General features: G+C 31.5%; 1 protein-coding gene across 15 annotated transcripts in view; it reads right to left on the reverse strand.

Annotated features, from left to right (window-relative positions):
* Nucleotides 1–16,378, reverse strand: part of LOC126745325 (C-type lectin 37Db-like) — a 501,974-nt gene that overhangs the window by 375,503 nt on the left and 110,093 nt on the right. Inside the window, exon 1 of one of the 15 annotated variants that reach the window (XM_050453115.1) lies at nt 14,891–15,107. The exons of 10 other annotated variants lie outside the window; for them this stretch is intronic. In XM_050453115.1, the coding sequence (XP_050309072.1) occupies nt 14,891–14,978 (88 nt within the window). In that variant the 5' untranslated portion in view covers nt 14,979–15,107. Of the gene's footprint in view, nt 1–14,890; nt 15,108–16,378 lie in introns of those variants that run through there. 4 more of the 15 variants (XM_050453114.1, XM_050453105.1, XM_050453100.1 and 1 more) reach the window with 4 other exon arrangements.

Consider the following 16,378-nt stretch of genomic DNA (forward strand, 5'->3'; position numbering starts at 1 on the left):
TATATATGTTAGGTTATGATCAGTTACACTCTCTGGCATGTATACAGATTTGGCATTCATGTATTCAAGGTTATCACTAATTATTATTAGATCCAAAAGGGTAGATGTATTTGAGGTAGAAGTATTTATTCTAGTTGGATCCATTATTTTCTAACAAAGATTAAACGTTTCTTTTTAAATTTTTGAGTAATTGTAGTTTATTTTAATAAGTCTATATTAAAGTCACCAAAAAGAATTACACTATCATAATATGGTACAGAGACACTTAACATGTCCTCAAAAAAATCAAGAAACCTAGATGTATTCGTAGAAGGAGGCTTGTATAGATTTGTAACAAGTATATTTTTTTTATTCAACGTAAATTTAAAATTGAGATACTCAAAGTCATCTGTGGCATCTTCAAATGTGACTAACAAAAATTTTATATGTTTTTTTACGTAAATGCCCAAACCTCCTCCACGAGAACCCCGATCTTTTCTTAAAAAATTGTATCCTGGAATATTAAAATATAGAGTGTCATCCTCAGGAGTAAGCCATGTTTTTGAAATCCCCAATATATCAAAATTAAAGTCAGAGGCATAATTTACAAATTCATCAAAGCCTGTTTTTATAGAACGTATGTTTACGTGACTAACACTGAACACAGTGTGCACCTGCTGATCTTACATGGTACTATCATTCGCCATCACAGAATAAATACCCCAAGTCACCCCACCGACCGCGTTCGCTAAAGTTTCCGCCCATTAAAAACCATATAGAAAGCCCACCACTCCCCAAATGTAATAGAAATAAAAAATATATATCAAGCACATACCTATTCCTAATAAATCTCGATAATAGACCTAAAGAACTTAAGTAAAAACAGAATAGCTCTACCATAATGATAAAAGAGCACTTTGGTCCCGCAAGCATAGACTACAAATAAACCGATCAAGTGATTAGAAATAAAAATATCACTGCAAAGCAATGCTTTTTATGACCACCAAAACCAATAAAAATAATCACCTTTGAAATTAAAGTACCTATCATATTGAAAGTGTATATAATCATTAAACGTACCTTTATTTTTTGTTTTAATCGGCAGTCACATACTCATTAACAAGGTCTTGTAACTTTTTTTCGGGGTCGACACAAAACGTTTGGTTTTCTACCATCACAAACACTCTACCCCTAGAAGTCCAGCACAAGTTTTTATATTTATTTCTCGCGATTTTAAAAATTTTACCCATCTCAGGAGTTAGAACTTCGGTTATTAAAATAGGTTGACCTTTTAGCCTTTTTTTATTAAAAAACACGTCGTCCCGGAGCCACCTATGGCAAAACGATACTAACACCGGCCTGGGCTTCTCGGAATTTGCTTTTTTCTGTCCAATGCGATGAGCAAAATTTATTTCGGCCTTTGTAATTTTAACACCAATCTTGGTTGAAATTGTTTTAATAACAAAGGCATATAGGTCGTCTTGTAGTTCATTTATACCGTGCAGTAAAATACTGTTCTGGTTTGTTGACATGCACAGCGTATTGGTTTGCTTTAGCGACGCAATATCCGACTTAAGGTTTTCAATGCTATCCAAAACTGATTTTCAAAGTCTTGAAACCTTTTGTTTAAAGAGACAACTGCCTCTATGTCTTCGGAAAAATCGGTGGATGTTGATTTCCCTCTGGTCCTAGCCCCAAGATCTTTTTTAAAACCTTTCAGTTGCGTGTCAAATTTTAGCGCCATTTCTTCTAACCTCTTCGTAGGTTTTTGTATTTTTGCTTAACCATGATTACAGGTTCTTGCACAATGTATTACACAACACTCCAAATATTTTTTGACACTTGATTCACAGTTAATTAAAAAAATTTAGGAGACCAAACTACAATCGTGCTAGTCACTTCGCAGCGCCATCTAGCTTTATATTATTATTAAAAATTTAATAAATATATATTATCTACAAGAAATTGCTCTAAATTGTTAATCTAATCATGAGTTTATTATGATTAGATTAAAAATTGTTATAATTAGATTTTCAGTTTTATATCAGATAAGAGTTTTCTATGATTTGGAAAAAGATTATTCTTTACCATAATATTACAACGAAACTTTTAAAATAAAAATATTATTTTAACTCGTTGATTATTGGTGAAAATTATGAGATGCAAATGAGAATGTACATAGATTATAATAAATTAAAAAATGAATTAAAGATGGAAAACTGGCAGTCAACAATGTATCTCGCAAATAATGTAGAAAAGGCAATAAATAATTTCATATATATTTTAAAGACTAAAATGACCAAGCATACTAAACTAATTAAAATTAGTAATAGAAAGAATGGGGAAAATAAATGGTGAACGAAGGGCGTATTAAAAAAAATACAAGATAAAATTAAGTTATATCAAGAAAGTAAAAAGGAACCAAACAATGAGGAGCTTAAGGAAAGGTATGGGAATTGCAAAAGTGAAATTAATAAGCTCATAAAAAACGCGCAAAAGAAAAGCTCTATGGGACTTAAAGGCATTCGATACTGTAGACCACGATGTTTTGTTGAGGAGACTTTCTATTCTTATAGCATTAGGGGTATGGTTTATAAACTAATTAAAAGCTACTTAAGCAATAGAAAGCAACTTGTCAAAATAAATTATGTAAGAAGTACCTTCAAAAAAATAACTTGCGGAGTCCCTCAAGGCACTGTACTTGGACCTTTATTGTTTATTCTATATGTCAACGACTTACTTAAAATGAGTACTTTGAGACAAATAATAGGCTACGCAGATGATATTACCGTTTTTTACTCTGGTGATTCATGGCAATCTGTAAAAGTTAAAGCTGAGAAAGATTTTACAAATATTGTGAATTGGCTTTAAATCAACAAACTGTATTTAAATATGTCTAAAACAAAATACTTAACATTTACATCTTATGCAAGCAATTTGTCAAGAATGGGACCACTTAAGATAGACACAGACATTTTAGTACCAGAAGCAGAAGTAATGAAATATTTGGGCGTAACAATAAATAGACACTTAAAATGGGATATACAGATACACGCATCTGAAGTACAAATAAAATAAGGAGACTATTATCTAAATTTAAAGACTTAAAGATTTTTTGGATTTAGAATACTTGAAAACATTATATTTTACTTTAGGACAATCACACTTAACCTATGGACTTAGCTAGGGTTACCAGACGTCCAGATAAATCCGGACAGGTTCGGATTTTTGGTACGTCCGGGTGAGTCCGGGTGGATTTTTTTTAAACGTCCGGGTTTTTCTTTAAGACAAGAAAGAACATAAAACATGCAAAATAGTCAATTATTTTGAAAACATTTAGATATTTCAAATCGCCGATAAATTTAGTAGTGTACATTCACCTTTAGTGTTTAGCGGAATAAATAAAGTGGCGTCGCATCGGTATGTCAATCGCTCGTCTATAACGGCATGCGCGGCAAGAGGTTTTTTCTTTCGGGGAATCCCCAATGCATTTATTTACATTATTTTCACAGTGTTTACGGTAACGTTAAGCAGTTCACGACTTTTTAGGTTTTATTAGTGAAGATTTTTAATTATATCTTGTTAAAAGTCTGAAATTGGTTTTTGGTGATGCCAAAACGCAAATGTACTTATTCAGATGAAATTTTTCGGTTATACCCTTCCTTTAAGAAAGGAAAAACCACCAGTGAGGTAAATTACAATGTGTGCAATTCTTCAATATCAATTGCTCATAAAGGCAAGCTTGATATTGAGACTTAAGAGCTCAAGCGGGACCTTCTGGCCTTTAAAATTTTGTGGTAACTTCTGGAGAAACCAAATCAATAAAAGCTGCTGAAGCAACATTAGCTTTCCATACAGTTGGCCATCACCACCGTCTATAGATTACAACAAGTCAGACCACTTCCTATACCGCCCGTGTTAAAGCAAAATTGACCTTGAATCCCGCTGTTTGCTGCGTACGAGCGTTTACCAGGGTTTATCGTAAATATTGATGAAAGCAAATTCTGAGGAGCGCTGATTATTTTTATACGAGGAGTATTCATAAGAAGTATTTTAAGTCATAAAATAAGAACTTTTTTAATAGGACTGGAATAGAATGTGTTTATATGACAGTGTTTCTTAATTATTAACGTTTTTACACATTTTTTATATTAGCTTCACCTCTTTGCCTTTATGTAGCAATGTTTGTATGTATGTATATAACAAATTTAAGAATTCTATTTAAACTATAACTTCTACTTGTCAGATTGTTTTCAAATTTTGTAGGTGCTTGGCTTTCGATAACAAGGACAGTTTTTAAAATATTTTTGAGTTTCCCTTTTCTAAAATTGGTGTATCTAAAAGTTTTGATCAGTTCAATGAATTTGAACTTTTAAATAAATTGGAAGCGTTTAATATGGCGGATTCAAAATGGCTGCCTTTTAAGTCAAATATAATATATAAAAAGTGAATTTGAAAAAAAAGCTACTTTTTTATTAAGCAAATAACTAATATTTGAAAGGTGAATAGCCAAACGGAATTAGTGGATGAGTGCGACTACTGGCTATTCATAACGCATATCATTTTTTCCTCAAGTTCAAAATTAATTATTTTTTTTTTAGTTATTATAATATTTGACTTTAAATAAGTCAACATTACATTTTAAAATAAAATTAATTGTGCTAGCAAAAATTTAAAAAATCTCAAGAGTAAAAAAATTGGGAGATTTCTAATAGGAGTAATAGGTATCTAAAAAAAGAAAAAAAAAACTCAGGCTATAAATTTCAGGAAAAATAAAAAATAATATGCATTATAAATAGGCAATAGGTTCAATCATCCACCATTTCCGTTTGGCTACCCATTTTCCAAACATCCTATATATTTCAAAAATATAACAACGATATTTAAATTTTATATGACAGCTCAAAAAAAATGTAATCAAATTAACGTATGTGTAGAGACCTTTTTAATTTTTACTGTCTGTTTTACCACAATATTAACCCTACAATGCATCATGTAGCATATCTGCTACATATAAAATATTGAAGAATTCTATTTTCATTAAATGTTTTATGATACACCTAAATGCATAGTGTAGCATACTATATACACACTTTAAATCGGGTTTCGCTTTGCTGGCAATAGATGGCACAGCAAGTAAAGAATTTTAATTCTAATGTCAGCTGTGTTGTTTTGGCGGTTGGTGTGTGTGTCTGACGTAGTAAATTTGTGTTTTTTTGAACATTTGAAGCGGTTTTGGCAGACAAACTCGATAAATTTGGTAAATTAGGTAAGTATTCAAACTATTTGTTATATCAATGCGTATCCAGAATTCATAAAAATAAATTACCAGGTATTCTAATAAAATGTAGCAAATATGCTACAACATGCATTTTATGATTATTTTTTAATCTCAGGGCGATGGACAAAAAAAGGGATTTTCGAAAACCTTTGACAATCCAGGAGTTGGAAAAGTTAGCAGAACGTTTTCTTGAAAGTGACGATGATCTGGAAGAATTGGACGAAGATAATTTAAGTGAAAATGTTGATAATTGTTTAGAATTGATTGCTCAAAAGTTTCAAGATCTTGTGGATTACGCCAATTTGGACATTGAAAATACTCCAATTATTTTTGAGCATGAACTAGATGGTGTAGAACTAACCAATTCGAACGTTGAAAATAATAATGAGGCAGATATTGTCCACGAAATAATACCTGAGAATGAAGACGCGAACGGTACAGAAGAAAATATATTTACACTGGATAAAGACGCATTCAAATCTATTTGCTGGAAGCAAGCATCTTTTAAACAAAATGTTCAAGGTACAACATTTAGAGGTGATGAAAATCTTCCAACAAATATAATGGAGTTATCAACACCCTATCAGTTCTTCAGGTAAAACCTAATAAGTCAATTATTCCTTTTGCCGTTTAGTATGTAATTTGTTGATTTTTTTTTCAGATACTTTTTTACCGATGAGCTATTTGAGAAAATCACTGAAGAATCGAACCTCTACAGCAATCAAAAAAATATTTCGAAACCGGCAAATATAACGACTGGAGAAATAAAGAAGTACATTGGTATCTGCATTTATATGTCGGTAATAAATATGTTAAATATCAGAAAATACTGGTCTGAGGAATATGGATTCGAAAAAATAACAGACACCATGAGTATCAATCGATTTGAAAAAATTCGTGAAATGCTACACTTCAATGATAGCACGAAAATGCTTCCTAAAGATCATGCGGATCATGATCGTCTGCATAAATTGAGGCCAGTTATCGACTCTTTGAACAAAACGTTCCAAACTGTTCCATTTGAAAAGTGTCTATCTGTAGATGAGCAAATGTGTGCAACAAAGGCCTGACACTACATGAAACAGTACATGCCACTAAGGCCTCACAAGTGGGGCTATAAATTATATGTTTTATCTGGTGTTACGGGATATGCGTACCAATTTGAAATATACTCGGGCCAAGAAAATTCTGAGAAATACCGTTTTCCAAATGAGCCTGACCTTGGGGCTTCAGCAAACGTTGTTATACGCTTGTGCCGGTCAATTCCCAAAAACTGCAATTACATTATCTATTTTGATAATTATTATACAGGAATTCCTCTGATGTCATATTTATTCTCAAATTGCATTCTTTCGCTAGGAACAGTGAGAAGGAATCGTTTGCCCAACTGCAAATTTTCTAGTGATACTGTTTTCAAAAAAAAAACGCGAGGTTCTTTCAAAGAATATGTAACTTCTTTTCAAAATACTCCTTTTGCCTCAGTTTTATGGCTGGATAATAAAGCAGTCACATTACTTTCTACCTACATGGGTTCTTCTCCAGTTCAAGAAGTGATAAAAAAGAGAAAAAACGAGTGGAAGTACCATGTCCAAACTTAGTGTTAGAATATAACACACATATGGGCGGAGTGGATCTTTTAGATAGTATTTTAGGGCGTTACAAAATCTCAATGAGAACCAGAAAATGGTACTGCAGAATTTTTTATCATTTAGTTGACATTACCATCATCAACGCATGGCTTCTCTATCGGAGGGTAGAGAGGCAAATAGGAACCACAGCCACAATGTCAATGGAAAAATTTCGTGCTCAAATCGCCAATTGTCTGTGCAACGTTGGGCAGAATGATTCAAAAAAGAGGGGGAGGCCATCTTCTTCACTTGACCGAAATTTAGAACAGAAAAAGAAAAAATCATCTTCAACCGCAATTCCTCCAAAAGATGTAAGAACTGACAACTTTGATCACATTCCGAACTGGAGTAATACCAGGCAACGATGTAAAATACCCGGCTGCAAAGGATTTTCTTTTATTTTTTGTGAAAAATGCAAAGTTCACCTATGTTTGAATAAAAATAAAAATTGTTTTGGTAACTTCCATCAATAAACTGTTAAGACCATTTTTCCTTTTTTTTTGTATCATAAGTGCGTGTTGTAGCATATGTGATACATTTAAACAAAATTAAAAAAATATATAATAAAAAAACAAAAGATTTTTTTAAATATTTTTTACCCATTCACAGCACTAATACCTAACCAAAAATATTTTTTTGAAATAAATTTAAAAAATCATGCATTGTAGGGTTAAACAAAAGCTTTTAATAACGTTGCGATTTACACGACTACAGGCTACACGCTTAAAATTTAAAATGAAACAAGTGCACGCATTGCACGCATTTATATGCCTTGACCACAAACAAGTAGTTTCCTGAAAAATCTTTGTCGCGACATATTTTTTCCAACTCGTTGCGACCTGAAGCGGACTGAAGCGTATATCTAGGTATACCTATTAAATTTGAATCGGAAATATAACTAATAATATTTAGAATGTTATAAAGTAACTTTAATACATTAATTAATAATTAATAATATTTACATATGTATAATATTTTAAAATAATATGTGTATAATAGTTTTTGAAACAAATTATTAAATTTTAAAAATATTTATTAAAAAAATATTTATTCAGTTTTTTTTGGGGCGGCTTCCGCCCCTCTGACCTGCCATTAAAATCTAAAGTTAATCAAAATTTGGTTGGTGTAGGTTATCCCTCTCATGTAATCAATAATGCAGTGCACCATAGTTGTGACAAATTAAAAGTTGATATAGAAACCGTATCAATCATACTTAAAATGTTCAACTATTTTAGTATTTACACTGTACGAGTTGAATTACTAAAAAAATTTTGTGAATTTGTGGGCACAGAACATGAGACTCTTTTATATCACTCTAAAACTAGATGGCTATCTTTGTTTCCCGCTATTGAAAGGGTTTTAAAAATGTTTCACGCCCTCAAGGCATATTTCTTGTCTTAAGATGATGTTCCTCATATACTTAAATCATTTCTTGAAAACGATTTTTCAGAGGCCTATCTTTTTCTTGTCCATTCTTTGATGTCTATTTTCAATACAAATATAGAAAAGATTGAACGTCAGAACAATTCTGTAGTGGAAACAATGGTAATTTTAGAAAATGTTATTTTTACTTTAGAAGAAAGAGTAGCTAATAAATTCATTCCTTTAAAAGTTCGAGAAATTTTTAATAAGTGCATTGAAAATGGTTTAGAACGCGAATGTGACCAAATAAAATTAGAGCTATTTGATTTGTATAATAATTCAATTCAATATTTAAAAAACTGGCTCAAACCATTTGAAGAATTCCAATGTTTCAAATGGATGATCTTAAATGATATTACTAATTATGATTGGGACAGGGACGTTATGCCCTCATTAGTATATTTACCATCAAAAGGAGTCGAAATCGATGACACTAAATTTTTTGATGACTTTTGTAACTTAAAAAAATATATAATGGAAAAGTTTGACTCTAATGACCACAATTTGCCTACTAACGAAAAATGGGCAAAATACTTTAATGAGAGTATTTCTGAAGAAATATTTTTACAATTACTAAAAGCAGCCGAATTTCTTTCTGCAATCCCATCTCACAATGCCAATGTGGAAAGAATATTTTCACTTATCACCGCTCAGTGAACCAAAGAAAGAAATAGACTGCTTTTATCTTCTGTGAAAGGAATAGTTATGACTACCTATAATTTCAAACATATGAGTTGTTTAGAGTTTTATGATTTTATGCTTTTGCCAGAAAATTTTATTTTTTTAAACAAAATACAAAGCAGTGAAAAGTATCTTTAAAGTGATTGAATTATTTTTATTTTGTTATTGAATTATATGTGTACTTTGTAACTCAGTTTCTAATCAAGTTTATTAAGTTTAAATAAATAAAAAATTTTAAAAAATATGATTTTGGTTTTGTTTTATTAGTAAAAATCAAAGTTCATCTCGGCTAAATGTTTTTCGTCGAGAAAACGCCAAAAAAAATTTTTAGTAAAAAAAAAGTTTTCCGGATTTTCTTCGGATTTTCGTTAGGGCTTGTCCTGGATAGGGAAGTTTTGATCTGGTAACCCTAGACTTAGCGGATGGGGTGGAATAAGAAATTGTTATATGCGTTCTCTTGAAGTTATCCAAAAATGGATAAAAAAATTATATATGATAAAAATAAACTTTTTTTGCCAGTATTAGCAAAAAGCTGTTTCCTTCCAATCAGCTTTTTGCTAATACTGGCATATTTGATTTGCGACAATTATATGTGCAGAAATTGCTAATGAGCCTAGATAAAGGAGACATCTGTTGTGTTGAAAACCTAGTTCATTCCTATGCAATTCGAGCTCAGAATCAGAATCTTCAATATTGCGGAGGGTTGTTGGGTGGGGTCAGAATTAAAACAGAAACCTGTTTACCTAAATGTCGACGTTTCGACTTATATTAAGTCATCCTCAGGACACTGAAATGGATTCAAGTAATTACAGAGATAAAACAAAGTAATTTCAAGTACATAAAAAACACTATTAAAATATATGCTCTTTAAGTTACAAAAATTAAAACAACAAAAAACAAAAACCACGACACAGTTAAAATTGCATTCAGGTACAATCCGTTAAAAAAATTTTTTTATAAAATAACAGTATAAAATTAATTTTTTTTTTTTTTTTATACATTACACCTCTTACCTAAGTCTAGGTTTCTTAAGTTATATTTAAAACACATTTATAATAGGAGCGTAGAATTATTTTTAACATGGGTTAAATTATAGGTGTTATTGTGGGTTACAAACTAGAATCAACAATAAGCCAAGAAACAAATGTTTTTATTCTTCCGAGCGTTTATTTATTTAATTTTTATGATTCAATGTTATGTTGATAAGTTAAGGATTAGTAGATAAGGAAGACGTATGTATCTATACGTTCAAAACCAGAAACTTAATTTGTTAATACACTGTGTGATCTAAATTTGGGACATACACTCTTTGACAAAAATAAATTTTATGTTTTAGTTTTATCTTTTTGGTAGTAAATTAATTAAATTACTAACTCGCAATTAAATTAGTAACTCGCATTTAGATCATGCGTACACACACTGGAAAGTTTCCCTACTAGAAAATGACTTAAAATTTATTAAATAAACTGTTAAAAATACTTTATCGAATAACATATTTTTGTCTTATGAGCAATCGCAATTTTCGTACTATAATTGTCATTTTAAAGAACAGAAACAAAAGCAAAAAAAGAAATTACAAAGTCTTATTTTGGAGCAGACTGGAATTGACAGTATAACAACAAACAAAAAATGGTTTAAAAATTTAACAAAGTACACCTTTCCAAAAAATGTAGAAGTAACTTTAGCTTTGGGCAATAAATTTAATCTACCTTATGATAATCATAACTTTCCTCTTGAGCAGATTATAATCGATATAGAGTATGCCATTGGCCTTTCAAATAATGATGAGTTAAAAATACAAAAAAGAAACCAATCTATTAACATAATTACTAATTTTATAAACTCATCTATTCTGCATAAATTAAATAAATCTGAAAAAACCCTCCTAAAATACAGTAACGAAACGAAAGACTTCTTAAAAAAACATAATAATATCTTAATAACTAGGGCTGATAAAGGCAATGTCACCGTCGCGTTAGATATTGAATAATACCTACAAAAATCAAACCTTCTTCTTTCAAATACAGATACCTATTAAATTTTAAACAAAGACCCCACTACGTCTATTCAGAACAAAGTTAATAAACTATTAGAAAACTTGTGTAAATCAAACTTCTTTTCAAAAGATCAAATAAAAAAACTAAAATGCAATAACGGAGTGCCTCCAAAAATGTATTTTTTACCAAAAATACACAAAGAAAATACTCCTCTAAGAACAATTGTAAGTTTTGTAGGTTCTCCAATATATAATCTCAGTAAATATTTAGCAAATTTACTTAACTTAGCATTTGAAAAAGATCAATTCTACACAAAAGACTCCTTTGAAGTAGTCACGCAATTGCAAAATTTTAAAATTCCAAATAACTTTATTCTAATATCATTATACTCTATTTCAGAAGTGTATAGAGCAATAAACTGGGGAATTCCGTTCTGTTTGGCTACATTTCGTGGTAGTTCATAGGCGCAGGTACGTTAGTAGTCACTGCTACGCTGTAGTGTAATCACAATATTATTATCCTATTATTTAAAAAATGGAGGTATTCAGTCCAACGAAAAGATGTACTAAAAATTCTCCACTATCGCTGAGTGAAAAAGTTATTATTTTAAATGTACATGATTGCATAAAACACGATTACCCTAGTTTTACTGTGCAAGAAATTGTTGAAAAATGTTCTCGAATGAGTGGAATTGGAAAGTCCACCATTTTCAAATTGTTGCGGGAAAGAAAAGTAGCAGGTCAAGTGGAATCTCCCAAGCAAAAGCCAGGACGACCTACAAAAGTCCTTGATGAAAATGCTAAATGTATAATTCGAAGAAAAGTTCACTCTTTTTATTTTAAAAAGGAAATACCCACCTAGACAAAATTTTAATGGAGCTTGGCCGAGATGACAGTATTCCGTTGATAAGTAGAAAACTTTTATAGAAAACTTTAAAAAATATGGATTTTGCCTGGGAAAAGCATAACCGCAAAGCACTTTTACTGGAGAGCGACGAAATTGTTTGTTGGAGACGACAATACTTGAGAAGTATCAAGCAGTACCGCAGGGAGCAAAATATAGTTTTTTATCTTGATGAGACGTGGATTAACGAAGGTTATATAGTCCAAAAAATGTGGCAAGACATAAATATAACCAGTGCTCGCCAAGCTTTCATAGAAGGCCTGTCTACGGGTATTAAAGTACCTTCGGGAAAAGGAAAAAGACTTATAATCACACATATTGGAAGCGAAGAGGGATTTTTAAAAGAAGGTCTGCTAACCTTTGAGTCGACTCGCACAGGAGATTACCATGAAGACATGAACTCAGACGTTTTCGAGGACTATTTTGGTGAAATGATAAAATTTCTTCCGGCTAATTCGGTGGTGGTTATGGATAACGCAAGCTATCATTCACGGCGAATAGAGAAGACGCCAACTTCAAGTTGGAGAAAGCAAGAAATTATCGATTGGCTGACTGCAAAAGGTATTGCGTTTGAAGCAAATTTGATAAAAAAATAACTGCTGGCAATAGCAAACTTACACAAAACTCGTTTCATGAAATACGCCGTGGAAGATATAGCCGAAAAATATAATATAACTGTACTGCGCTTACCGCCATATCATTGCGAACTAAATCCTATAGAACTGATATGGGCGCAGGTAAAAGGATTTGTAGCAAGACAAAACACGACTTTTAAAATGAAAGATGTTAAGCTACTGTTTGATCAAGCCATTACGGAAGCGACATCAGAGAATTGTCGAAAAGCAGTCCAGCATGTAATTAAGCAAGAGGACAAAATGTGGGATCTTGACAACCTCATCGATCAGACAGTCGATCCTTTAATTATAATGTCAAGAGGTGATGACAGTTCGTCAGATGACGAAGAAGACTACAATCTATTATAATTTAAAATTGTTATACACTGTTCAAAAAGTGCCAGATCCAAAAGTGACATTTTCAACTATTTTACTCTACATATTATGTTCAATAAATTTGTGAAAAAAATATATTATTCCATTTAAACAAAAGTATTTTACATTGAAACTAATACCCAACTAAGGTAGTGGCATAAAATATTGGTGGATCACCAGGTACCACTTTTGCATACCTAATGAGGTTTTATTGCTCTACACACTTCTGAAATAGAGTATAGATGTAATATCTTTATTTACCAACATACCAACTTATTTAATTAAAAATATAGTTCAAAATAAATGGCACCTTATCAGAGACCACTGTAACATCCCTTTAGAAGAATTTTTAAGTCTTTTAGAGTTTGTATTTGAAAATAGTTATTTCAATAATATATATTACAAACAAATCTATGGTCTTGGAATGGGTAACTGTCTATCACTATATGTTCTGATCTGATTATGTCAGAATTACAGAAATATTGTATGGGGAAAATAAAATTTAGGTTACCATTTTTTAAAAGATTCGTTGACGACATTGCCACGTGTATTCCAAAAACTAAAATAGAAAACATAAAAAGTACATTTAACAGAGAGATTTCTTAACTACCAATCAAATTACTCATTTAAACAAAAATTAAACATAGTTAGCAACCTAAAATCCCGCGCAATAGCCTTATCTCACTCCAGTTTACATAAAAAAAATGTTAACAAAATTAAAGATATTTTACTAAAAAAACAATTTTCCTCATAAACTATTAAACAAAATCCTAAACAATAACCCTACACCTATTAAAGTCAAGGAAAACCAAAACCATAAATTTGCAAAAATTCCTTATGTCAAAGGTTTGTCTGGAGTTGTTTCTGTTGATGAAGTCAGAATAGCGTTCAAAAATTAAAATACCATCAACAAATACTTCTCAAAACTCAAAGATAAAACACCAAATGAGTTACAAAGTGGCGTGGTTTATAAAATACCCTGTTCTGATTGTCAAGCTCGTATGTGGGTAAGCTTGTATGTGGGTCAAACGGGCAGGTACTTAAAAACCAGAATTAGCGAACACGAAAGAAGCGTAAAACCAACGAACTACGCAGCATCTGGGAAGACTGCTCTAGCAGAACACTCCTTCAATCAACAACAGCAATTTGATTTTAACAGCACTCGGATCATTGGCAGAGAATCAAATTATAAAAAAAGAATTTTACTAGAAATGGTTAATATAAAAAAGTATAAAGAAAGCATTAATGAAAAACAAGACACCGATGATCTAAATGCAAGTTACTATAATTTAATTAATTTACTACCAAAAAGATAAAACTAAAACATAAAATTTATTTTTGTCAAAGAGTGTATGTCCCAAATTTAGATCACACAGTGTATTAACAAATTAAGTTTCTGGTTTTGAACGTATAGATAAATATATAGTATTGAATCATAAAAATTAAATAAATAAACGCTCGAAAGAATAAAAACATTTGTTTCTTGGCTTATTGTTGATTCTAGTTTGCCCACAATAACACCTACAATTTAACCCATGTTAAAAATAATTCTACGCTCCTATTATAAATGTGTTTTAACTATAACTTAAGAAACCTAGACTTAGGTAGGAGGTGTAATGTATTAAAAAAAAAAAAATAAATAATTTTATACTGTTTTTTTTTTATAATTTTTTTTTTTAACGTATTGTACCTGAATGTAATTTTAACTGTAACTTAAAGAACATTTATTTTAATAGTGTTTTTTATGTACTTGAAATTACTTTGTTTTATCTCTGTAATTACTTGAATCCATTTCAGTGTCCTGAGGATGACTTAATATAAGTCGAAACGTCGACATTTAGGTAAACAGGTTTCTGTTTTATTTCTGACCCCACACAACAACCCTCCGCAATATTGATGATATATTATTTATTATTATTATTTAACTGACAATATGCAAACTCATGGATTATAAGCCTAAATTGGAGGAAGTGATGAATATGGGCACTTTTAAAATGTATAAACTCTTACCTCCATATTGTATAGTGGCTGAATTTGTGACTGCCACCAGCTGTCCGATGCTTGCCAACAAAAAAACTACTCCGAATCTTAAACACATTTTGATATAAAAATGGCAAACCTCTGCTACTAAAAAAGACGCAGCTTAAACTTGTATGGGAACAAATTTCTATAAATACTCCTTTATAAAGCTGCTCGGTAAAAGATAAAACTTTTTGTGAATTTACTATTACGAATGTTATACTCTATTGCAGAAATGTATAGAGCAATAAAACCTCATTAGGTATGCAAAAGTGATACCCAGTGACCCACCAATATTTTATGCCACTACTTTAGTTAGGTATTAGTTTCAATGTAAAATTCATTGTTTTCGTCGAGTACAGGTAGTGCCACTCGGTTTTGTGTCAATTTATGAGTTTTGCCCATTGTTATCCACTGATAAACATTGAAAACGGTTCGTCAAAGGCGTGCAACTGGGACTTGTTTTTTATGAGAGTTAATATCATATGTTACCTTATGATTTATGTAAATGCTATTTTATTTAAAAAAAAAATAGTAAAAATGTAATATAATACGTATGCACAGGGTATCCCAAATTCTTGGGTCAATATCGGGAACTGGGTAACTTTTAGAGATACAGGGTAGGTTGAGCTGGTTAGATTAGTAAAAAGTTGCGCAACGTCATGCATAACAAAATGCCTGCCCCATGTTAGCCGGCGAATTTGGGACACCCTGTACATGGTATAATATATACCAAGATATAAATTAAATTATGATAGATAGAAGTGTTCGTCATCTGACGAGCTATCATCACATCTTGACATTATAATTAAACGGTCGACTGTCTGATAGATCATGTTGTCAAGATCCCACATTTTGTCTTCTTGCTTAATTACATGCTGGACTGCTTTTCGCCAATTCTTGGTTAAACAGTAGCTTAACAATACCTTTTGTAATCAGCCAATCGATAATCTCTTGCTTTCTCTAACATGAATTTGGCGTCTTCTCTATTCGTCGTGAATGATAGCGTGCGTTCTCCATAACCACCACCGAATTAGCCGGAAGAAATTTCATCATTTCACCAAAATACTCTTCGAAAACGTTCGAATTCATGTTTTCATGGTAATCACCTGTGCGAGTCGACTCAAAGGGTAGCAGAACTTCTTTTAAAAATCCCTCTTCGCTTCCAATGTGTGTGGTTATTTTTTTCTTTTCCCGAAGGCACTTTAATACCCGTGGACCGGCCTTCTATGAAAGCTTGGCGAGCACTAGTTATATTTTTGTCTTGCCACATTTTTTGGACTATATAACCTTCGTTAATCCACGTCTCATCAAGATAAAAAACTTTCTTTTGCTCCCTGCGGTACTGCTTGATACTTCTCAAGTATTTTTCGTCTCCAGCAAACAATTTCGTCGCTCTTTAGTAAAAGTGCTTTGCGCTTATGCTTTTCCCAGGCAAAATCCATACTCTTTAAAGTTTTCCATAAAGTTTTCTACTTA

The sequence above is a fragment of the Anthonomus grandis genome, chromosome 15 (genome assembly GCF_022605725.1).
Source record: "Anthonomus grandis grandis chromosome 15, icAntGran1.3, whole genome shotgun sequence".
Classification (NCBI taxonomy): domain Eukaryota; kingdom Metazoa; phylum Arthropoda; class Insecta; order Coleoptera; family Curculionidae; genus Anthonomus; species Anthonomus grandis.